Here is a 25,751-nt window from a genome sequence, read left to right as displayed (position 1 = left end):
CAGAGTTCAGAGTAGAGAGAATTTATTTTGACTTGTTTTTGCATTGTATATGGTAAATAGCTACCTTAGGTGAAATCAGCCTCCTGCTACAAAACTGTTCTGAGCCCAGATTGTTAGGGCCTGTTACTTGATTGTTATATTGCCCATCTTTCAGTAACTTATCTAAAAGATATTCACTTGCTTGGCTAGTAATAATAATCAAATCAATTGAATTAATAACTAACAATTTATTATTATTTATGAGCCTACTTTATCCCCTCAAGAATACTCTGGGATTTTAAGGATTAAATGAAGTATATTCAGCCACATTCTCATTACTAAAAACATTTTAGTGAGAACAAAAAGGCTTTTTGTATCATCAATAAAATAAATATTAAAAATATTTTATCATCTTTTAAAATATCTACTTTGCATGTATTTTATATGTGGTTATAATATAATTAGCTATATTAATAAAGTGATACATACAGATAATTTGTAAATACACATGTATTGGGAGTGTATACTAAAATCTTTCTGTACTGATAAGGTTGTACAGTCAAAAACATTTTGGAGACCATTAATGCAGACAATTGTAATAGACTCAAAGCTCGAAGTCCAGGTAATCAATCCCCTCTCTAGCTTCTCTTTCCTAGTGCTGCCCCAAGAAATTCTACTACTTTTCTTTCTTGATTACACTCCTTCACTCAGAAAATTTCAGTAACTTCTTGTTGGTTTCCAAATAAAAGGATCCTAGCATTGATAGGTCTAATATTCTAGTTCCTCTGTGCCTTTCTAGGCTTGTCTTAGATGGCTCCCCTTCACATATTCTCTCTTCCAGCCAAACTAAATTCTTCTCTATTTTTTGTTTTGCTTCTCTGTCTTATCTCCAAGTATTAGCTCACACTTTCCTTCTTCCCTTTACCTCCTCTGCCAGTCTCCATCCCTTCAATTGAGGGACAGCCAAGGAGTCTCCTTCTTCTTGGAGACTTCTCTAGCCCTCCATACCTCCTTCTTTCTTCAAAGGGAGGCATCATGGTATAGTGGTTTATATAAGAATACTTCTTAGAGTCAGAATTTTTATTATTCTGTGCTTGTCTCTGAAAAATACTATCTGTGTACCCCACTAGGCAAGGCAGTTTGTTCATCTTTAAAATGGGGATAATAGTACTTTCATTAGCCTACTTTTGTAAATCTTTGAGCACCATATAAATGTGCATTATTATTTGCATTTATGATTATTATTCAAAGCCCAGCTCATGGACTACCTCTTTTTCAGAGTCTTTCCCTGCCCATCATAGGCTATTCCTGCATCTTGTCCTCTCCCAGGAGAATGTCAGCCCTTTAAATGCCCCATCTTTGTTAGGATTCCAGGGCTTGTCCCATAAGGCTCCAAGGACCCCCTTGATTTTGGGACTCATTGCAGTGGGGCAGATTGGGAGCCTTTTCTGGCCTTTTCAACATAACATGACTCCTGGGGAACATGTGTGCTGCCTGTCTGTGTCACTGGGCACCTGCTTGCCTTCTTTGGTAGTCATACGTTTCTGTGATATCAAAGCATCATAGATTCAGAGCTGGAAGGGGCCTTGTCTATAAAGATGAGGGCCTGAGGCCCAAAGAAGGGCAGTCACTTGGCCAGGGTGACCTGCATCTTGGCAGCAGAGCTGGGTCTTCTCCCTGCAAACCCAGTGTTCCTTGTCCTTACCGTGTTCCTTCTCTGTAGTCTTCTTTGGTCATTGTTGCAGCCCACTCATGAGCAGAGACCCCCTTAAACATAGTGGGAACTTAAGAAGTGTTTGGTTTGAATTAAACTGAATTTCAGAGATAGAGGATAGTGAAGAAGAAGGAAGCGGTGGGACAGGCTGGGGGCCCAACTTTCCAAATGAGATTTGTCTACTGAAGTAAAGCATGTTAGAGTGGAGAATGTTTTACCTTTGGCTAGTCTGCAGCCATGCGGTGGAAAGTTGACCCAACAGTGTATAATCTTTGACCTGCCCAACTCTTTCTCCTCAGAGAAGGTGCAGGAAGAGAAAGTCTTTTCCAGGACCACCACAGCACACCTTCTCTGGCCTGTCCTGTCCTGGATTTAACCATTGCTCTTCTTTCCTGTGTGCTGTCTCATTTTTGGAGATAAGGGAGAGGCAGAGGGAGGAGGGGGCCTTCCTCTGACTGAGCCAGGGTTTGGGCACAGTCGGAAGAGTGGGCTCGACACAGCCCTGTCTGTTTCATCATGACCGCTGACAACAGAGGGTCAGTGCAGGAGGCCAACTGCTCTGGAGGGATTTAAGAGACAGATGAAAAGCTCCCATCACACCGCTCTGCAGGCTCAGACAAGGATCAGGATTTCACTTGGTGAAAGCACCGACTTCTCCCTGCCTGTGTAATTACAGATCTGACTACAAGCTCTTTGTCAGTGCAGTGAGTTCTCTGCTCTCTCTCCCTGCTGATTCAGAGGACTAGTTTGGGATGTGGCTTTGGAGTGGGATTGTAGCAGGCCCAGATCAGAAGAGGGATGGAGCTGTAGATATAAAGAAAATAGAAGCAGGATGTCAGGCACTAGTGTTCAAGGGCAGCTTTATAGGCTGCGTTGCCAGCCTTTTTGGTGAGAAACTAAGAAAGGAAAAACTCTCCAGTAGTATCATAGAAAGGGGCCTTAGAGCTCACTTTGTTTAATCTCCTCATTTTACAGATGAAGAAATGGAGAAGGGGAAGCAAGTTGTTCAAGGTGCCCAGCTAATGAGGGGCAGAACAGCCTCTGGCCGCTTTCTTTTGACTCCAAGTCCAGCCACTGTTTGACCTTTCCAAAAAGACCATGAGAATAGTTGACTAACCCCCTCAAAATTTCTGTCAGCCCTAGGACACTTGTATTAGCAATTCTGGTTGAGGTGTTCAGTATTTCTCCCAGGAATGCTAATTCGTGGTATTAGGCCTTTAGCAAACAAAAAAGACTAAGAAAGTCTTGCCAACCTAATGCTAATGATTCATAATGGTATAGAGCAGCGATGGCAAACCTTTTAGAGATAGAGTGCTGTGTTCCCATTGGCTGCTGGGCAGAAGGGTGGGAGAAGTGAGGAATGTCCCCTGTCCTGAGTCCCTCCAGCTTTCTAGTAACAAAGACTGGCAGGTGACTGCAGGCATGCCCGCAGAGAGGGCTCTGTGTGCCTTTTTGGTACCATGCCATAGATTCACCATCACTGGTATAGCGGTTCCATTGTGGGGGTGCTGAAATGCTTGGGTTCTAGTGTCTGTTCTGGTACAGAAACTGAGACCATAGATTATGAACTTTAAGCTAGGAGGACATTTTGGCTGCCTGGTCCAACCCTTCCATTTTATAGAGGATGAAACAGAGTTTTTCATTGAGTCACTTGCCTAAGGCCACACAGGTCAGTGGCAGAGCCAGGGTTCAAGTGAAGACCCTCTGGCTCCAAAGTGAGGATTCTTTTTATTGTGTTCGTCCCTGATGGCCTGGCCCGATCCAACCCCCAAATCTCCCATCTTAACCGAACATTTACCCTGTCCCCCAATTTTCAGTGTGTGTGTGTGTGTGTGTGTGTGTGTGTGTGTGTGTGTGTGTGTGGTGGATTGTCATTGGAATTTAGATCTGTTTCTGTTCTGTTCTCTGCCCTGAGTCTCCCCCACCCCCAAAGATTCCCCTTGCTTCTAAAAGTGCTCCTCACACAGGCTATCCACCTGACTTCCCATAGTCAAGCAGTAGCAGCATGTTCTGTTATCCACATATTAAGACTTTGTAATCTTCCAAAAAGAGGCTGCAAAGGAGTATGTCAGAGTAGGAAAAATATTGTACTAGAACAGAGATTCCTAACCATTATTAAAATATCATGCTTCCTTTCTTTCTCCTGAGGAAACTGAGGCAGGCAAAGGTGAAATGACATGTCCAGGGTCACCCAGCTTTTGTCTGAGACTAATTTGAACTCAGGTATTCCTGACACCAGGATCAGTGCTCTGTTCAGTGTACCATCAGCCACCTCTTTTGTTCAGTCTGCTGAAGCCTTTGTACTGCTTCATAAAGGAATGTTTTTAAATGTATAAAATATATGGTATTACAAAGGAAATGAATTCTATTTAAAAAGAGTGTTTTTAAAAAGTTTGTAGATCCCTGATTAAGAATCTCTATACTAAAAAAAACAAATACAACCAGCTCTGTATTATGAATTAGAAGACATCAGTTCTGGTCTTGGTTCTGTTTCTAAGTAGGTATGTTTCCTTGAATTAGTCACCCTATTCTCAGGGTCTCAATCTCCTCAACAGGTTGTGTGGGGGCAAGTGGGTGGCTCAGTGGATAGAGTGCTAGGCCTAGAGATGGGAGGTCATGGGTTCAAATCTAGTCTTAGACACTTCCTAGCTGTATGACCCTGAGCAAGTCACTTAACCCCCATTGCCTTGTTCTTACCTCTTTTCTGCCTTAGAATCAATATACAGTATTGATTCTAAGATGGAAGGTCAGGGTTTTTTAAAAAATGTAGGGTGTTATAGAAAAGGATTGTTCTATACAAATGATAAAGGGAATGGTTTTAGAGAAATTAGGAAAGATTTGTATGCACTGATGCAGAGTCAAGGGAGCAGAACCAGGAGATCAATTTTTGTTTATTGGAAAAGTTAAAAAAAATTTTTAAGTGAAAAAAGAAAATGAGGGACCTGGCTTAGATCACCTCAAATGTTTCTTCTAGTTCTAAAATTCTATGAATAAATATTTTAGTACTCCAAAGAACCATGATTTCCATGGTGTGGGTATTTCTTCTAGTAATGCAGATGGCAGCTTCCCAGGCCTTATTAGCACATCTTCCTCATGAGTTCCTTATAAGCCTCTCTAATCTTAGCTAAGCTAGTCCTTGTTTTACAGACAGAGAGTACACCTCCAAGCAGGTAATCTGTATTGAAACCTTCTCATTGGAGGCAGATAGGTGGCTCAGTGGATAGAGAGCCAGGCTTAGAGATGGGAGATCCTGGGTTCAAACCTGACCTCAAATGCTTCCTAGCTGAATGACCCTAGGCAAGTCACTTAACCCCCATTGCTGAGATCTTACCACTCTTCTGCCTTGGAATTAATATGCAGTATTGATTCTAAGATGGAAGGTAAGAATTTTTAAAAAAGAAAGAAACCTTTCCATCTTAATGTCTGCTTGACTTTGTGCTTAGCTCTGTGGGCATTGTGTTTTTTTTTAAATCCTTACCTTCCACCTTGGAGCCAACTGTGTATTGGTTCCAAGGCAGAAGAGTGGTAAGGGCTAGGCAATGGGGGTCAAGTGACTTGCCCAGGGTCACATAGCTGGGAAGTGTCTGAGGCCAGATTTGAACCCAGGACCTCCCATCTGTAGGCCTGGCTCTCTATCCATTGCGCTACCCATCTGCCCAGCTCTAACATTTTAGATTTTGCATTCTTCTTCTTTTTTAAAAACCCTTACCTTCCATCTTAGAATCAGTTGGTTCAAAGGCAGAAGAGTGGTAAGGGCTAGGCAATGGGGGTGAAGTGACTTGTCCAGGGTCACCCAGCTGGGAAGTGTCTGAGGCCATATTTGAACCCAGGACCTCCCCTCTCTAGGCCTGGCTCTCCATCCACTGAACCACCTAGCTGCTCCCTGTGGGCATTGTTTTTAAGGATCACCCTATACCTGTGTTAGCAAACCTATGACACACATGCCAGAGGGGGCTGTTCCCTCCCCCTCTCCACCACGACTGAGGACATTCCTCACTTTCTCTGCCCCACTGCCCAGTGGGAGCACTTCCTCCCTCCCCTGTCTGGGGTGGGGTGGGGGCTTCCATGTGGTGTAAGGTTCGCCATCACTGCCCTACACCTTCGTTTATTCTCTTCTCTATCCCCCCCCCAATTATTCAAAGAACTCCTTTGCGTAGGTTCTTAGTGTATGATTCATAGAGAAGAGTTGTACACTGAAAAAAATCCTAACCCTGGAGTCAGAGAACCTGGCTTCCACTTCTGCCTCTCATGCCCGTTGCCCTCATGGTGGCATAGGGCCATTTAGCTGCCCTGGGCCTCAGTTTGCTGCTCTGTATGTGAGCAGGCTGGGTAGGCGCTTGGGCTCTGGGGCCTCTCTCAGTTTTGTATCTGTGTTCCTGAAACAGTTTTGTTCACTCATTCAGATGAGATCCCGAGACAGGCCGCTTGGAGTTGTGGCCACCTTAGGTGCCCAGGCACACTTCTGCTGAAATCCCTGCCTATCCGTTGGTGCCTAGCTCAGATGCCATCTCCACGAATCAATTCAAGAGTCACGTATTCAGATCTATTAAGTACCGATATATCCCTTCCCAGCTCCACTATGGCCCTTCTCAGTTCCCGTATCAAGTTCCATTTTGTGTTCAAGCTGTTTGATTATGAGCCAGTGAAAGGCACTGATCATGCATAATATATCCTTGTAACTCTCCCAGGAGTGAGCTCACTGTACTACACAAAGGAAGTACTTAAAATACATGTTTGAATTAAGTATCAGCTAATATTATCAAACGGACTTGCCTTCTCAATTATTCTGAATGAGTCGAGTCGTGCCAATTGGAGAAAATTAAAGAGCAAATTCTGGTGGAAGGGGAGGAGGAGTGATTTGGAAGCTTGGCTAGAGACAGTTAAAAATACGTTGACACACCCACGTCCTTGGTGCCATCTCTGCCATTTCCCGCTTGAAATGAGTCGGTGACTATATTGTCGAGTCATTGATCAGAGCATTTCAACTGAAAGGCAGCTTTTTATGCAGATAGGGACCTCATGGTCTGAGAGAATTGGAATGGCTTCCTCTGCCTCTCCTCTCTCCTCTCTTCCTTAGCAATCTGTCGGGAGAGGAAGGGCCTCTAGTAGCCTGGTCTCACTAAAAGAAGTTGTTGAATTTACTCCTTGATTATGTCTTTGCCAGCTGCATAACCCAGCAGTAAAAGTCTCTTCTCTCGAGGAATTTAAGGATTTATTGACTCATAATTTTGACATAAAATTGACTCTGCATTGGAAGGTTAATCTAACCCAAAGCTGAGCAGGAATCTCCCAAGACTGACCCGATTGCATCTCTCAGAGGCAGGGAGTAGAGCGAGCTTGGGGTTAGGAGTCAGGAGACTTGTGCAGAATCCAGAATCCCCTGAGTAGATTAAAAGGACTGTGGACAAGTCTCATTAGCAAGAATTGATTTTTCTCTAGTGCTAGATGTGTGTTTCCAGAGTGCTGTGAGGTTGAGAGGTATCGTATGTGTATCCCCGTTTTACATCCGAGGGGAAAGGGTCAGTTAAAGCCAGCAAGAATTTTTGAATACTGCCTGTATCCCTACACGACTCTCCTAGCGACAGGGGGTAGAGACACCAGACCTCCTTGTCCGTAGGGAGCTTACCTTTGGGGAGCTGGGAGCTCAGACGGGGAACAGTTCTTGGAGATAGAATGAGTTGGCCAGCTGGAGCCCCCTCGAGCTGGTCGTGGCATGACCTCCTGTGGCTCTCCTGATAACCAGGCTGAAGCCCCACCTAACATGAGAGCTGCACTCTCAGACGCTCCTGGCCATCATGCTTAAAGAGACTCGGGATAATCTCTTTGGTAGTCATTGGAAAGAAAAGTTGGTTGTCATCTTGGGCAATTCAGGAAGGCTCAGCGCTCCCTGCACACATGCCCCCAGAGGACCAAGTCTTTGGAGTCAATGGAGAGTGTTTGGGCTGGTTCTAGGGCTGCTCCGTCTGAGAAGGGGGCATTTGCCAGTTCACTGGCCTGGACTCCTTGGGGTGGCTGCATGCCCAGCTCTGCCATGGGGTCAGGGACAGAGAATGAAGCTCAGGCCCTGGGTGCCAGCCAAGCCATCCCGTGGCCACGGCCAGTTCCATGCTCAGAGAGTGGTCCTCCTCTTAGTGTGTCCACACAGAGTGTGAGGATTCCTTCTAGCCTGGCAGGGAAGAAGTGCAGGAGAAAGCCTGGTGTTGTGATGAGTTGTCCGGAGTCAGCACGCTTAGGCAGCCAGCATCATAGCCCTTCTTTGTGGGCACAGAGCCCTTTCACACAAATGGACTCCTCTGCAGTATCCACTGTTAGCCTTTGCTTCTCATTCACTTCCACGGCGTCACCGGTCGCCTCTCAGTAGGTGCAAGCTGTCCACACTGACCATTAACAGGGCCTCGTGGCATAGTAGAAAGAGCCCTGGGTTCTAGTCCCACCTGTAACCCCCATCAGATGTATGTGAATATGGGAAAGGACCCTTGATCCTTTTTGAGCCTCCACGTCTTTTTTGGTAAAATGCGGATGAAAAGATTGATAGTACCACTGATGTCATGGACTAAAGGATAACACTATAGAAATCTAACCCAGCCAAGTGGGTGGCTTTGATAGTATTCATGTGCCCATTTTATTTAATTTAAAATTTTTAACATTTTAGAATATTTTTCCATGTTTACATGGTTCATTTTCTTTCCTTCCCCTCTTCCCTCTCCCCTTCCAGAGCCAACAAGTAATTCTACTGAGTTGTACAAATGATATTACTTGATACCTATTTCCATATTATCCATTTTTGCTATAGAGCAATCTTTTAAAGGCTAAACCCCAAATCACATCCCCATATACACAGGTGCTACACGATGTCATATGTTTTGCGTTTGCATTTCTATTCCCATAGTTCTTTCTCTCAATGTGGATAGCATCCTTTTACAAAAGTCCTTCAGGAGTATCTTATATATGCCCATTTTATAAAGTAGACTTATCCAAGGGACTTATCCAGAGTCTCATAATAAACAGTAAAGTAAGGGCTTGAATTCAGGTCTTATAACTGGTGATGTTAGGTGGTGCAATGGGCAAAGCCCTAGATCTGGAGTCAGGAAGACCTGAATTAAAATCTAGTCTCAAACAGTTAGTAGCTGTGTGACCCTGGACAAGTGACTTAACAACTCTGCCTGCCTCAATTTCCTCAACTGTTGAATGAGGATAATAATAGCACATGGGGGCAGCTGGGTGGCTAAGTGGATAGAGAGTACCTCTAGAGATGGGAGGTCCTGGGTTCAAATCTGGCCTCAGACACTTCCTAGCTGTCTGATCCTGGGCAAGTCACGTTACCCTCATTGCCTAGTCCTTACCATTCATCTGCCTTGGAACCAATACACAGTATTGATTCCAAGATAGAAGATAAAGGTTTAAAAAAAATAATAACACCTAGTTATTCTCAGGATGGTTATGAGGATCAAATGAAATAATAATTCACAATGTTGGCACATAATAGGTGTTTAAGAAATGTGTATTCTCTACCTCCGCCTTCCCACTTTCTACTCACCACTTTGCCTTAGGTTCAGTGGCACTACATAGATAAATAACATTTATCAGAGGTGGTAATGAATTCTAGAAAGAGGAAAGGAGAATTGAGGTAGGAAAAGTCTTTTATGGTCTCACACAGGTTACTTACCTTCTCAAGGCCTTAATTGCACCATTTCTTTTAAATTATGGGATTGGACTTGACCCTTATAATTCTTAGTATCCCTTTTCCTCACCCAATTTACAAAGGGTATAATTACCTTATTACCTTGATGATAACAATTCACATTTAAATAGTACTTCTAAGATACTTTTCCCACCTGTGGACAATCAGCTCTAATTGCTGGGAAGTTTTCTGCTTATTTTAAGTGTTGTGAGTATGATCTGAGCTCATTCGACTCCTAGAGCAAAGGCTTCCTTCATCTCCTTAGAGTTTTTGGGATACCCTTGATGGGTTGGAATGTTTATTACTAATGATGCAAGCTCCTTACTGATAACCAAAAGTGACTAACACCCCAATTCCATTTAACTACTTACCATGTCTGAGGACAGATTTGAACTCAGGGCTTCCTGACTCCAGGCCTAGCTAGTGCTCTATCCATTGTACCACCAACTATAGCAAGAAGGGCAGTTTTGAAAGTAACATGCAATTAATTATATACTTTTTAAAGAAAGTAAGCAGTATGAAACGAGAATTCACACTTTAATATATAATCTCTGTTGCATTTTTCTGTGGATATAGAAATGTTCTTTTTTGGTGTTTAAGTTCAAAGTTTTAAAAAAATCAAATAAGGTCACTTTCAGCTGGAGAATTAGGGAAAGCTTCAGAATGAACATATTTGAGCTGCTTTAGAGATAGTTTGGGTAGAAAAGTGATTAGAGGCCTGAGAGCACGGGCTATGTTTGTAAATGAAATTATTACCTGAAATAGAGCACCCAAGGCTAACCAAAAAATGCTGCTTTTTTTTCCACATAGGTACTTAAAGCTTTCACCAAAACACCCAGAATCAAACACTGCTGGAATGGACATCTTTGCCAAATTTTCTGCATTTATTAAGAATTCAAGGCCAGAGGCTAATGAAGGTAAAAAAAAAACCCCAATTATTATGATAATGCTGATGATTATACTTTGTATCCAAAGTGTCTAATGGCTTATTAAAAGCTGGTTTTCTAAGATGATCTCTCTTTCTCTCCGCCCCCCCCCCCCCCCCAGCTGGGGAACCAGGCCTAGCACCCTTCTAGGTCAAAGAGCTCCTGAATTAGGTTGTATTTTAAAATGTAAAAACTGTTCTTAGCTCGTGGATTGTACAAAATTCAGCAGCAGCCCCCGAATTAGAATGATCAACGTTGTTAGGGCATTGCCAGCTGACAGACTGAGTCAGTTGTGACTGTCCTCCTGGCAGTAGACACTGGGGTTCAACTCCCAGCTCAGGCTATTGACTGAATTGGAGCAGACCCAACATCAGCCCGAATGGGGATCGGCCAGACCAGCGGTCGGCCTGCTCAGCTTGTGGGTTGAGTGATATTAAGCCTTGCCTCAGTGTGCACATAAGATATAGAACTTCTCACCCACACGAAAGGTCACAATTTTGAGGATCCTCTTTTTTATGATGATGGTTTCTTGGGGCTAAATGCCAATATATTATCCTTTAAGAAGGTTTGTAAGTGAAAGTTCTAGAATTCTAGGATGTGCAAGTTGGCTGTTAGAACCAGAAGGGTCTGGGTAACTTCATATGGAACCCCTTCATTGAGAGGAGGAAACTGAGGCCTGGAGAGGGGAGGCTCCTTGCCCAAAATCCCATTGCTAGTCTTTGAGGACAGCACTGGGCCTTTCTACCCCCCAGGCCAGGGCTTTGCCCAGTATGCCCCAGCATTGTTGTCTTCTTTTCCCTGCTGTTTTTTGTTCTGTCTCATGTTAACTGATTCTTCCAAAGCATTAGTTCCATAGGACCAGTGTTATGGGAAAGATTAAAAATGGGTCAGTAGAATTTGGTTAGACAATATTAATGAGGCGTGCGAGGAAGTCTGTGGGAGAGTGGGCAGGATATTGGCTTGGGAGTCAGGACATGGAGGAGAGAATCCCAGCTCACCTATGGGGCCCTGGGTGAGCCACTCCAATCCCTAGAGCCTCTGTTTCTGCTGTGAAATGAGGGAGTTGGACCAGCTAATTTTTAAGGTTCCTTCTATCTCTCAAACCTATGATTTGAAAAAATAGACCCCATTTCAATACATCATTTTTTAAATCTCATTTTCATGGTTTTAGCTTCAGTTCCTTTTCCAAGACCCCTGCATGGGAAATGTAATTATTGGTCAGGACAGGATAAAATCAGCTCATTTCATCTTAGATTTTAAACACTCAACTTCATCCAGAGGATGAGCTAGTTAGGAGCCCTCTCCGATACAAGCTTGTGGCATTATTCCTGGCCATAAATGGAGCAAGGATACTGAAGAGGGACAACAGGCAACAACAGGGAGTGAGGGGTGGTTTTTAAAGGAAACTCAGCTTTGCCACTTGGCACCATTGGGCCTTAGGCTACTCACTGGGCAGGCAGATGGCCAAGGGAGCCGGGCAGTTCTTGTCCTGATTATTAAGTAGTGTTCATTCGTTTGAGGACTTCTCAATTGGGAGATCAAAGCTCAGCCTTTTATCTGGGTTTTAAGAAATCTATTTCATGAAATGTTTTCTTGCAATTAGAAGAAATTAGGAAAGAGCTTCTAGAGGCCAGGCCTGACTCTCACTTATTCAGCTTGCTCAAATAGTGGCTTTAGTTTGCGTCATTTGTTTGTTTGTTGACTAACACTGACCTACCTCTCTGATGAAGTTCGTTTGTGTGCTGACAAGTCAGCCGCCATCTCTTGGAGCCCTCCTTCCACACCCTGGGCTCACTGCTCTCACCCACCATCCTGCCTTGATGCCAGGCCCCTGACACAGATTTACCATTAGTCCCAGGGCTGTTTCCTCCTGTGGCTTCTGTCTTCTTCAGCCCCCTCCCTCTGCCCTTTCTCTTCTCTGTTAGACTCTAACACAGGGGATCCAGGTTTCATTCCCAGAACCGTCACAACTTCATGACCATGGACATGGGACTTCCTAACTGGAAGGAGGGGGAGCCTTCAGTAAGATCCCCTTCAGTCTAAAAATTCTCTGATTCCTATTCATTATTGTTCAAAATCTCAACTGTTCAGCCTTAGTTTTTTTTGTTTTTTGTTTTTTTTACATTTTAATTACTTTCACTTCTGGAATGTTAAAATGGTGTTTGTGGTTAGGAGGGTAGTTGAATTTCATCTGATATTAAAGAAGAAAGCCTTTTCCCCCTTTAAAAATAATTGCCTTTTTGTATGTCTTTGGAGGAAGTGACTCATGTGACTGTACTTTCTACAATATTCTATTCCCCCTGTCCCTTATTAATTTGCTGCTGCCTGAAGTAGATAGCCCACCTTGGCTGGCCTCAAACTGCCACAGCCAGGGGGAAGAACCGGCACAATGAGCCACCCAGTGCAGGACTTAGAGACCTTTAGATTAAATTACCTAGCGGTAAATAAGAGCACACAGTTGCTAAGTAACCTCCCACCACAGGGACCTGCTAACTGCAGGGAGACTTCAGGAAACAATCTTCCCGCTCACTCTGGAGCATAACGGGTCTCCCTGGTGGACTTTTGTTTGAAGGTCTCTCTCTGAAACGCAATTAGAACCCTTTCCTAAGCTGGACAATCCAGGAATTCCCAGCACACCAAGAACAGTCAGAGAGGATGGTGTTCCTGTAGGGCCACAAGGTGCACAACAGTCAGACCTGAACCAATTGAGCCCCGTCTGTTTTCCAATAAAGACGGCTTGCTTTTGTATGACCCTGTAAACTGCGAATGCTCTTTCCTCAGGGGCTCTTGTGGTCCGGCCCAAGCCCTCTCACCTCTCAGACTCGATGCCCGCATCTGTGAAATGAGGGAGTGGGCCTCGAGGGCCTTGGAGGGACATTCGGCCTCTGGACCAGGATGAGGTGCTTGTGTGCAGTGCTTTGCCTGGTCGTCCCCAGGAGATAGCAGAGCTAGGCCTGGACCCTAGATCTGACTCCAAGGCAGGGACGTGTTCCTCTATAGCACATGATCTCGTGGCCCTTGCTGATGGCACCGGATAGCCCTTCTCGAATTAGGCCCAAAGTTTGAGGGATGGAGTAGATATCGCAGAGCTCAGGAGGGTTGCTGACTTGGGAGGCTCGTGTGGCAAAAACAGATGTGATGGGGACTTGACACAAGCTCCCTACATGCAAGAGCTGTTTCCTGTTGCCTCAAGGAAAATCATTGACTCTCCTGAGCCCGGCATTCAAGGCCTTCTTTCCATTATCCCCCCCTCCCCCTTTAGCCCTATGCCATGATTCCCTTTCACGCTCTCTATCTGACAGCCTAAGTGAATTAGGGCCTGTGGCCCCATCCTGACATTTCACCACCTGCCTTTGCCCAGAATTGTTCTTAAAAACTCTTCTTCCTCATCTCAGATTTCCCAAATGCTTCTTTTTCCTCACAGCTCAGCTTCTGATAGTTGCCTTTGTCCAGCCTTCCCTGGCCTCTCCCCTCCTTCCAGCCTCCACACGTCTCACAGCAGCTTTTATGGATCTCTCCTTTGCCTCGTCTCTCTCAGCCTTGGGTGGTCCATTTCAGGATGCACATTGTGTCCCCACAAGCCCCTGGAAGGCAAGGACAGCCTTAGTGTTGTGTTTGTATCTCTACCACCTAGTCTGATGCCTTGTGCACACCGGGAGCTTCATAAATGTTTGTTGGAGAAGAGTTCTGGAACAAGACACTGTGGAGTCTTACTGGAGTGTTTAAAGAACACGTGGATAGTTGCCCTCTCTGGGCTGGATTTAGTGTCCTTGCCTAGAAGCAAAGGGATATACCCTAGGTCTGAGGAACAGGTGCTGGGGGCTCATTCAGGGCTCCCTTATTTTATGGATGAGATGCCGGCCTAGAGAAGATAAAATGACTTCGGCCAAGCCCCTCGGAGTAAATGGCAGAGCCAGGACTCATACCCGCGTCCTCAGACGCTGCCCATCAGCCGCTCCAACAGACCACGCTGAGCCCTGGGGTCCCCAAGAAGGGCAGAGCCTGGACCTGCCCACAGGGAGCTGACGGGTCTGTCCCAGGTTGTGGTGACTTCTCGGGAAGTCTGATGGCGCTCTGTGATGCCTGAAGTGGATGGAAGCCTGGCTGGGAGGGGCCAACCCTTCTTTCCCTCCCAGCTTTTAGAGTGGCCCATGACTGCACTGCCAGTGTTCCCACGTCGCCTGGCCCTTCAGAAGGCGCTGCGTCCTTACCCTTCATTCTTCAAAACCAGATAGAAGCCTGGGTGAGGGAGGGGAGCCAGCTTCCATGCACTGCTAAGTGCTTCTGTTTATTGTTAACCTGGAGCCGTGCGTATCCTCATGGGTTGGGGCGGTTGGAAGGTGGTCTTGTAGAAAGTGGGCAAATCTCTGCTCCTAGTCGCCCAAAGCCCTCTGAGCCCTCCCATCCCATTGGAGTCTGCTGTGACTTTCCTGAAATCTGGCCTCACTCGAGGCAGCCACTCGATACACTGAAAGGCTTGGGCTGTCGTTATTTTCTGGGGGACACCAAGGCCTTGTTCCAGCTGGTTCTCCTTCCTCCCTTTGTGTGTGAATCTCCCGCCTCCATTCCAGACCTGCATATCCTAAATGACTTTTATCTTGCCCACCCAGATCATTATCCTTTGTGACTTGTAGCAGAGATGCTACAGAGAGGCAGCAACAGCTGTGCTTTGGGCTGATTACAAGGGCCATCCAAGAGCCAGCAGCTCACAGTCATTAGTGGTTACATCTTCACTTTACTCTTCAGTCTTCCTACACTGGTCTACCTTTAAATGATATACTTGGGCCCTTGTGAAGCAGTGTGCTGCCGCCACCAGGGAGAGAAGGCTGCCCTCGGAGTCAGGAAGCTTTGGGTTCCAGTCCTGCTTCAGATCCTCCTGGCTGTGCAGCTGTCGGCAAGTTGCTTAAAGTCTCAAATTATAGAGTTGTTGACTTGGATTTGTGAAGGGGATTTCTACCATGGAGTTGCTGTGCCCATGATCACAGGTCCACACTGTCCTCCACCCGCACCCCCAACTGCCTCCTTAACAAAATGTCCCTTTGCTGCGTGTCCTACCATTGCCAAGGACCACTCTTGTCTCTAGTGACAATTCCCTGAAATGTCTCAGTGCCCCAGGAGAACCCTGGGAGACTCAAGGTGGCCCATGGATTAGTGCAGGAGCATCACACTCACATAGAAGTAAGGCCTCAGGCTGCATATAAAGAACATGTCTTAATATTATGTGTCTTATTGTATTTTTATTTATCTTCTTAAAAAAATTTTCCAGTGACATTTTAATCTAGTTCAGGAAGATCTGGGAAGTGTCAGTGGATAGGCTGGCTGTTTGATGCCTCCGAATTAAAGAGGTTTTTCACTGGGAGTTCCTTATAAAGAGAGAATCACAGGTCTAGACCCCCTTCTCCTTCTCCCCCAACCCCATTTCCCTGGTCCACCCCAAAGCTCATCATCTGTGTTTTTGCCATTTCCTCTGATAGTCAACTAAAATATACTTGAAGTCACTGTGAGCTTTTCTCTGGGCAAAAGAGATTGATATCGCAAACATTTTGTTTTAAAGACTAGTGGGTGGAGGCCTGTAAGCATTTTATACTCAGGGAAACTGAGGGCCAGGAAGGCAGGTGGGTGCTGGGGTCAGGACTCCATATTCCCCTCTAGGGCTCTCTCCAGGAGGCCACACTACAGCCCACAAGCTTCGAGTTGTCTGATTCAAGCTGGGTCTCCATGGTGCCTGTCCTGAGCACCAGACTTGGTAACTGGTCATAAAAACCATCTGCTGGAGTACCCAGCACGCAATAGAATCCACCTTTTGATTTATATGAGTTGAGGACAGAAGGAGTCAAAGGGATTAAATTGTTTTTTGAATTGGAGAGTTATAAGGACCAATTTTCATTCTAAGTGAAGGGAAGGCCCCCAGACTGGTCAAAAGCGGAGCCTAGACTCAGAGGAGATAAACTGGAAAAACTTCAGAAATCAATTAGTCCATTTTGCTGAGGAGAAAATGGAGGCTAGGGGAGATTCAGCATCTTGGCCTAAGGTCACATCTGCCATAGGAGGCAGAGCGCAGGCCCAAGGTATAGGTTTCCCTGGCTCTCTGCAGCATGCCACGGGGCTTTCTTATTCAGGCATGTCCCCTGCATCCCTGGCATAGCCGACAGCTGCCGGCCTGGGACGTGCTACTTATGTTCCAGGGTATGAAACGTTAGCCCCTGCCTAGCTGGGCTTCGACCAGCCGGGCGGACTCTCTTCCACAGCTCTGCCTCCCTTCTGTCAGCTGCTCATTGCTGCTGCCGCTGCGGCCAGAAGCATCCCTGCCCCGGGGGGATGAGGGAGCCCCCAGCCCAGACCAATCGCACGTGGGCCCTGGCATCCTCTTTCCTCTGATGCCCATCTGGAAACAGCCTTCACGCTGTGCTCGCTGTACAAAGCTCCTTTTCTTCCCTCTGTTTTGAGGTCTTTTCGCTTTATCTACCTAGTTCAAATAACTGTCCCTGGAGAGTGTCCGTCATTCACTCCATAGACATTGGTGAAGTGTCTGTGTCAGCGGTCACTGCTCAGGACTCTGCTCCTGCTGGTCAGAACGGTGGAATCTCGAACCCTGAGCCGATACTTTGTTTGTTTCGAGAGTTGCCTACAGGTTCTAAGAAGTTAAAACAGCTTAAGTGACACAGCCAGCCAGAATGTCTTTCAGCTGCTGTGTCCTACTAGAAAAGAAGGGAGCATTTCCCAGAGGAAAGTTGTTGACTTGGATTTGTGAAGGGAATTTCTACCACGGAGTTGCTGTGCCCATGATCACAGGTCCACACTGTCCTCCACCCGCACCCCCAACTGCCTCCTTAACAAAATGTCCCTTTGCTGCGTGTCCTACCATTGCCAAGGACCACTCATGTCTCTAGTGACAATTCCCTGAAATGTCTCAGTGCCCCAGGAGAACCCTGGGAGACTCAAGGTGGCCCATGGATTGGTGCAGGTGGCACCCGGGCTGGGCTTTGGAAGAGAAAGATTTCATCTGGTGTGAGGGGGAGGTGTGCCACAGAACTCCAGGATGGCCTGTGTGACTGTAGAGATGGGGGGAGGGGGGAGAAGTCAGAGGAGAGCCAGGGACAGCCGGGAGGTCAGTATGGCTGCAACCTGGTGTGTGGCAGGGATTCTTGTGAAGGAGGAGCAGCTCCAGGCCATGGAGGGTGTTCAGTTCCTCTGTGCTTGCAGGACAGTCTGACTACTAGGAGAGCCACTTTCCCCTTTTGGAGGTCTTTTCTAAGGCGGGTTTATTTAGTGATCTCTAGTGCCCTCTGCTGCATTGGAATTTTACTGTCTGGAGAAATCAAAGGGGTTGCTTGCTGTTTCCGCTTGCTCAGCTGGTCACTGGGTTGTGCTGCCCTTCTGGCATAACTCTGCCCTTCTGGTTGAGGGCCAGGGTCTGTCATGCTCATCTGGAATGGGGCAGGGGTGAAGTGGGAGAGAAAGAAGGAAGCATGGAGACGTTGACTTTTTCTTTGCTGTGCTCCTGGCTGTGCCTAGCATCTTTCTAAGGCTGTGGTTGTGATGCCCAGGCTTGGGTGGCCTTAGACAAGTTACTCTCCCTCTGGGGCCTCAGTTTCCTCATCTGTTCTAAGACCTTTTCCCAGCTCTAATGCTGCATAGTTGTAGAGGTGAGGCAGCATCTGTATTGCCAATGGCCATCATGACTGGACGATCCAAATGCTGACTCAGGTCATCTTGTGTTTATTGTACAGTGAGCCTTTTGACCAGTTTGGGGATGGACAGTGCCATTGGTCAAATCAAACCTCTTGGGAGTGGCACTGTCAAGGAGTCAGGAGAGGTGAGTTCTAGGCCCACCTGCATTCCTCAAGTGCTGGGACTGTGGGTAAAGCCACTGGACTCCCCTGAGCCCCACGTTCTTCTGTAATATGGGGGAATTGGAGTAGATTCTAACCCCTTCCAGCTCTACCAATCTATGATCCTACTCTTTGATTTTTACATTTTTATTAGGCTTGTTTCTGTTTAACATCATACATTTTTAATATGCTTTTTTAAAAAGTCATTTATTTCAGGAGAGGAACACAAAGTGGGAATGGGGAAAAAGAAGGCCTGCATACTGTCAATGAGCCTAGAATGCTCTTAGATGCCACATGTCCCACTCATTCCTACTTTTTTATCTTCCTGTATTGGCATTGCCCTTTGCCATGTTGAGTACTAATGGCATTAGGCCACAATGTGTCTCTCTATAGAGAAGTTGCTAGGGTCTGCTGTGTTCTCCTAAAAGCCCAGTATCCCTTTCTTCTTGTAGCATTGGAACGGGGACTCTTGAAAACTCTGCAGAAATTGGATGATTATCTGAATTCTCCCCTTCCGGATGAAATCGATGAGAACAGCATGGAAGACATTAAGTTTTCCACCCGTAAATTCCTGGATGGCAACGAGATGACATTAGCTGATTGCAACTTGCTGCCCAAACTACACATTGTCAAGGTAAGCCTGGGCCATCTGCCAGTGAACTGGACTAGACCCTCCTGCCTCTCTGTTAGATGTTGTCCTAAATGGAGACCTCAGGCTCGCAGAGAGTGACTCCTAATCTCCTATTTGTTAGCCGTGTCTAAAAGTGTGAAAGAATGCTCTTAATGGTTGCAGTAAAGCATTGAAGTCCAGGGATTATTATCCATCTCATAGCTGAGAGAGCCAAGTTGCAGAGAGGTTGGATGACTGGCCCAGAGCTAGGACTGAGACCTTCAACTCCAGGATAAGTGAAGGCCCTTCCCACTGGATTACTGCTCTGCCCTCCCCACCTTCCTGGAGGAGCTCTGGGAACAGTGGGGTGATCACTTGGTCAGGAGGCCCTGGAGAACATCCTGGCTTTGCACAGATATTCAATGGAGAACTAGAAGATGGGCCCATGTACTTACTGCTGTTGCCAGCTATGCTGAGACCTGGCCACAGGTGGATGGGTCCCCAGAGGAAGGGCCAGTATAAGTCTGTTTACTGCCAGAATGCAGAGGGTTTAAGTTGTGGCACAAGATTAAAAAAGGCCCTGAAATTTGAATTGGAGGACCTAGATTCAAATCCTTTCTCTGCTATGGCATGGCTAAGTCCTTTACCTTTCTGGACTTCAGGCCATCCTCTGTAGAGAATGGTTTAGATGGCCTGTCTAAGGACCCTTCTATCTTCAAAACTGCGTGCATGTGTGCTGGGGTGACCTCAGGGATGGGGCACAGGCTGGGGGCCTGGCCCCGCTCCTAACTGGCCTAGTGGTTTTAGGCATGGCTTGACTCAACGTCCAGCAGGCCTAGTTTCCTCCACTGTCCAATGAGGGGTTGAAGGTGATGGCAGTATTCTAAGGTCTCCCTGGGCTCCCACATCAAATACACATGAGCTAAGTTAGTTTTGAGGTCCATTTTAAGTATTTTTTTTCATAAATGTGTTATTTTTACATGATATTCTATCACCATCAGGAATAAATCTTTATTCTGAGGTGTTTGCCTCTACTCTGAATGGAAAAAGCCATGAAATCATTACAACCCTCCATTCCAGACATGTATTTTCCTATCTATTTGCTTTACCCCAGTTAGATGTTCGAGGGAAATCATTGTGCTTGCCCCTGATTCCATGGGGTTCCTGCTCGCCCAGAATGAATCTCAGTTCTCCAAGCAGAACCAAGTCTTAATACTTTGATGTGGAGAAACAACAGGAAAGTGGGTTGTCTTGGGTACTTGAGTCCTTCAAGAATATAGCTTTTCATCAGTGTGTGTTCCAGACAGCCCAACCCTTTAGTCAACAGTCTGTATAGGGTGCACTGGGTGAAAAAAAAGTTAGGCTCTGGGGGCCAGCTCCCTGATTTCAAGCCTTTCCCCACGAGTTACACTGGTGTTCAACCAGCTCTCAACACCTTCTTCACTTGGTCTGTGGGGCTACAGCTGGTGTCTCTGGCATGGCCTCAGGGAATCCAGGGTCACCTCCGTGCCACAGTGAGGGGTCATAGGAGGGGAAAGTCAGTGGTCTGCCCTGTAGGATGTGGGAAGAGCAAACCTGCTAACGGGTGATCTCTCTCTCTTCTGTTTCAGGTTGTAGCCAAAAAATACCGCAACTTTGTTATCCCGAAGGACATGACTGGCATCTGGCGCTACTTAACTAATGCGTACAGCAGGGATGAGTTCACCAACACCTGTCCTAGTGATAAGGAAGTGGAAATCGCATACAGCGATGTGGCCAAAAGACTCACTAAGTAGTAACGCAGCGCTGAGGAGAGTGACGCCTTCACGCCCTCCTCCCTTTAACAGAACACGCTTCTTAACAGACAGCTCCTCTTCCTCTAAAGCAGACCTCTTATTCTGCGTGGCTATGCAGTTACTCAAAATTAGGAGAAGGGATAGACCAGGTACAGTAGCTATCAGAAATACATACTCCTACAAAGTGTTTAAATGGTCTTTTTCAGTGTGTGTGTGGTTTTTTTTTATTTTTAACCCCATTTTTTCCTGCTCCTTCCAAATTCTGTTAAGTATGGAGACACTCTGTCACAACAACGTCTTCATCTCCAGGAGTTTATCCCCTTTTCAGGACATTCACTCTTGTGTCTGTGCCCTATCAGTGACACAATTACAAAGAATAGGATCTACCTTTATTAAAGTGGTGATTGGAACTTCACAAGTCAGCCCCAAAGTGTTGAACTCTTGATACACGGGATACCTATGGATTTGGGCATTCCTAATTATGAGCAAGACTGTGCAGAAGGGCTGCTACTGCACCAGCGACATCCAGCTGTACCCAGTTAGTCTACTTGTAAATGTATTAAAGGACTTTCCTTGCTCCTAGAGGAAGAGAACCTTTTACAGACCAGCTTTTCCCAGTTTTGTTTTGTAGTGGAACCTTTTTTCTCCCCCCCCCCAAAAGCATTTATTAATTTCTTTATTCAAGTTGTAACCTACCTGACAATATAGTATAAACAGAATGTTTGTAGGGAGGACTAGTGGTGTTGAGATCTTCCTGAAACATCCTGTGAGCATCAGGTCCTCTAGCTAAATCTAACTTTACATTATTAGTCCCAACAGTAGAGCCCAATGCCATTTGTCTGGAAACAGTATTGAAGTCTTCTCCTTGGTTTGAATTGAAACAGGCTTCTTTTGAGATGGCAAAGAACCTTTACTCTTTCTATGTCTTTCATGAAAATTTTTGTGAATAAATTCACTCATAAACTAGAATCTAGGTAATGTAGATAATATATGTAGTGATAGAAGTGCAATGATAAGCAACATGAGACTGGACCTTTAAGCGAAACACCAGAAGGACCCCGAAGGAAGTTTCTTCTTCTGGTTTGGTTTGGGGAGTGTGTTGGGTATCAGTGGCCTTGCCTGCCATTTCAGGATATGTTGTCGATCTCAAATGAGCCTGGCTCAGGCTCATTGATAGGAGAGAGGCCTAGTCACCCTTTGGGGACATCGTGGTAGCTACCATCAGTGTGTGAGCATGAACAGAGGGAAATGGCAGTCTAGTGTATTCGTGATTGTGGCTCATTCCCTTGTAGCACACTGACAAATAGTCCTACCGCTCTAAAACCCACCACCAGCCTGAAACAATGGATGTTATTTTAAGCCAGGGGTCCTTTTTGTTTTCCTGAGGGATGAAAAGCAAGTGGGTTGGGGAAAGGGGAATATTTGCAGTGTTTATTAATCTAATTATTTTTCTCAAAGCTGTCACAAGTGTTGCTGTTCCAGAGAATATGATTATGGTTATGAAATGATTTGGTATTAGCTTTTTCTAGTTCATAAAATTTTGAAGCACTATTTCTTATAGGCTGCATGGTGGCAATTTTCAAATTCCCTGCTTAAGATGCCAATGCTCTCTCCCTTTTATATGCTAACATTTCATAAGGATTGGCTTTATGGAAACAGCCTGACTCTTCAGAGTATCTTGCCTTTTAAAAATATTGTTTTGGCTTCTTTGCATACGATGAAGCTAACTCGGTATAGGAAGATGAAAAAAAAGACCTATTTTTTTGTCCAGTTGGCTCAGGAAGATGCCTTGGTCTTGCCTTTATTGTTAGCCCCATTGCAGAGCAATGTTGGCAAATCAATTTTTTTTTCAGTTTCAAAAACCACACAGTGAAGATTCTTGTAGTTCTAGAAGGAAAAACTGCAGATCAGTTCTCAAGGACTAATGAACCCCTGACCTTCCTAGGCTCTTGGTCAGAGGGCTGTGTCTGCACCAAGGCATCTCCACACAGCATCACCTTCCCTGCTAAGTGTGGCATTTCCCTCAGCATGAATCATAAGGGAACTAGGAGAGAGACTGGAAGGAGGAGAAAGCCATGTTATTTCTCACCATACTGGAGAAGATAAAGGGAGAGAGATAAGTGGTTTCATAGGTTGCCATGGCTAGAAGTGGTGAATTTTTTTTATCGTCCTTTGATAAACTTGCCCTTGAAGCACAGCAGATGCATATGGTCCTAGAGAAGCCAGTCAGAGCTTGTGTCCCCAGGCACAGCCTTGGAGAGCCCAGGGTCATCCCCGTGATTGAATCGGAGCTCTGCAAAATGAGGCATGAGGGAACACATCAAGTGAAAGAGGGTATGGCTTCCGTGGAGCTTGCTTATAAGAGAGACCCCTGATTATTTCGATTAAATGGCTCCATCCCAGACTTTTTTCATCACTTCTTATCCTCCTTTCGTCATGAGAACTCCGCTAACTGAACACGACTGACTTCAGAATCCAGCTGAATCCAGATTTCTCTATATAAGAACATAGGTTTCATCGCTTAGTTCTCTGTCTAAACAAGAGTGTTAAATAGTTGAGGAAAGCTAAGATTATGGCAAATGAATTCAAGCTGAGAAACAGAAAGTTATTGGACTGTCATCTCTAGTCCTGCCCATGAGCCTTGTGCCATGCTTTTGGCCCATCTCTGTGTTCACGAAAGGTCTGTGGCTAAATGCCAGGAGGATTGCTGACTGGGCCCAAACTTTTCCCTAGTAGATTATTCTGAAATGTCTATTAAAAGGATTGGTCCTGAGTGAAAATTGGCTTCCTGGCATGGGGCAGTGCAGATTGACCCAGCGGCCCGCCTCCTCCTGGAAGCCCATATAGAGAGAGCCTGGGCCCAGCCAGCACATGGGGGAGGAGGAATGTCCTCGGGTTGGACGGCCTGCCCACCGGCTTCCTGAAGATGGCTTTATGTTTCTTGACTACCTTCACTTTGTCAGCTTTCTCTTGAAGCTCTTCAGGCCTGGGCGCCCATAGCTGGGGCCTCCTTATCTTCTCAGCACAGCAGCTGTTGACCTTGTCCTTGTCCTTGTCCTTCTTTCTGTGCTGTTGCTAACTTCCCCCAGGGCTAAATGCAGTTGTTGGACAGTTTTTATTTCACTTAGTTAACATCCATTTAGAAATCAGAAAAAACCAAAAAAAGCAGAATTTCAAGCAAATAGAAGTCGATTTTGTTTTATACCCATTTGGTCTTGGGCCTGTTTATAATGAGCATTTTGTTCAGAGATAGGCAAGTTTGTAGCACTGCAGGAGATTGTGCGTGTCTGGGCCCCTCCACCGGCCAAGCAAGGCTCATGCATCTAGGCTTTTATTTTTCACTGTGGAAATAGTCTCAGCTCCTGAAACCATAGCATTGAATGGAATTGGAATCATTTCTGCAGAATTACTTGAAAAGTTTGATGAAAAATGTATTGTAGTGCGCCTCTGTCTTCCTTTCTCTCTGGAACTTCTTTTACAGATAGACCAGTACCCTGCTGGCAGCTATTGTTTAAAAAATAAAAATAAAAATTATATTTTCACTACCAGAAAAGCCTCTTTTCTTCTTTCCTTGGCCAAAGAGCAAAACCCCCCACAAACCACCTAAATCTTTCAAAGTGTTGTTTAGTGATTAAAGGAGCTGAGATTAAGATACACTTTAAGTATAAGATGCCCATTTGTAATTAAGTGTGCAGTCACCTTTCTGTGGTTCTGTAAAATGACAGAGACCAGCTAAGTATAGTCTGAGGTTCCCTCCTACCCCTGGGATTGGATCTGCCACATTATATGGAATAACTAGTAACATTCCACAATTCACAATTATAAGAATCAAGCTGATAATAAGCCATCATTTGTCTTAAGAAGTGGGTGAAGCATGAACCCTAACAGGTTTTTTTTTTAACCCTTACCTTCTGTCTTAGAATTAATTCTGTGTATTGGTTCCAAGGCAGAAGAGTGGTAAGGGCTAGGCAATGGGGGTTAAGTGACTTGCACAGGGTTACCCAGCTAGGAAGTATCTGAGGACAGATTTGAACCCGGGACCTCCCGTCTCTAGGCCTGGCTCTCAATCCACTGAGCTACCCAACTGCCCCCCAGGTTTTTCTATAGCAGGGATGGGATTGTGAAGCATTCTAGCTCTCAGTAATTGTCTACAGATCCATCTAATAGATGCAGAACACCCTGATTTTGCCCTGAAGCACTGGAGAAAGCACCTGAATGTGCCAAGTACTGGGGCTGCAACTAGAGGCAATCAGGCCAGCCCCTGTCCTCCATGAACTTATATTCTAGTGGGGAAAGACAGCACAGTGAAGGAAGTGTAAAAAAGGAATTCTTTATTCCTTTTTTAATTTAATGGGGGACCTGAAGGTCCTCTTACCATAGAGATGTGTAGGGATTAATTAGTCCATAGTGACAGGAAGTAGAAACCATAGAGACAGAAGGAGGAACCATAGAGATGGGAAGTGAGGTAGGAAATGGGTTTAAAGGGGGCCAATGACAGTTGGGGGTCAGTTGCAAACAGGGCTGGCAGTTGTGGGGAAGTTGGCTGCTGGGAGTGTGTTGAGTTGGTAGTTGGCATTTAGTTGCTGGAATATAAAGGTGGGCCTGAGCTTACTGAGATGGCTTTTTGGCTTTAGCCTTTAGAGGGCTTTTGGCTATAGCCTTTAGAGGGCATTTTGGCTTTTGGTTTGGGCTGTTATGTTTTTTTTTTTCCTAGAACTTTGGGAGGTGTCTGGTCTTCGTTGACAGACCTAATTGGGGTTGGATTAAATATTGATTGGGTTGGTTTTGATTGGATTGCATTGGGATTTTGTAGGGTGGTTGTTATTAGCGGCAGTTATAGGTAGATATAGACAGCTTTAGGTAGGAATTATAGGTAATTAAAGGATAACTAGTATAGACATTAGGAAATTTTTCTCTCTCTACCGCTTTCCTATTTTTCTCTCCTTTACTATATTCATTTTACTATATTCTTTGACTCTATTTTAATTAAACTAAATTGTTAATTGTTAAAAGCTGCTAGAAGTTTTCTCTGACTTTAAAGGATAATATTAATTTACAACTCTACTATTCTCATTAAAACTTAAATTATTAAAATCTGCTCTCTTATTTTGTTAAAACTCCTAATTTAACCCTTACAGAAGCCAAGGGAAGAGGTGGTCAGCATGGGGAGGTGGTCAGTGGAATGGTTTGGAGCTGGTGTCTGGGAAGTGAGGTTGTAGGCTTGGTTCTGGGCA

At 45.3% G+C, this 25,751-nt stretch overlaps 1 protein-coding gene across 1 annotated transcript in view; it reads left to right on the top strand.

Annotated features, from left to right (window-relative positions):
• Positions 1–24,070, top strand: part of CLIC4 (chloride intracellular channel 4) — a 103,759-nt gene extending 79,689 nt beyond the window's left edge. The window contains exons 4-6 of the mRNA XM_056795529.1: positions 10,185–10,291; positions 18,585–18,766; positions 20,353–24,070. Coding sequence (XP_056651507.1) covers positions 10,185–10,291; positions 18,585–18,766; positions 20,353–20,517 — 454 coding nt within the window. The 3' untranslated portion in view covers positions 20,518–24,070. The remainder of the gene's footprint in view (positions 1–10,184; positions 10,292–18,584; positions 18,767–20,352) is intronic.
• Positions 24,071–25,751: the final 1,681 nt, after the last annotated feature.

The sequence above is a fragment of the Monodelphis domestica genome, chromosome 4 (genome assembly GCF_027887165.1).
Source record: "Monodelphis domestica isolate mMonDom1 chromosome 4, mMonDom1.pri, whole genome shotgun sequence".
In the NCBI taxonomy this organism is placed as follows: Eukaryota; Metazoa; Chordata; class Mammalia; order Didelphimorphia; family Didelphidae; genus Monodelphis; species Monodelphis domestica.
The sequence above is the reverse complement of the archived record's forward strand: the minus strand, read 5'-3'. Positions and strand labels throughout refer to the sequence as shown.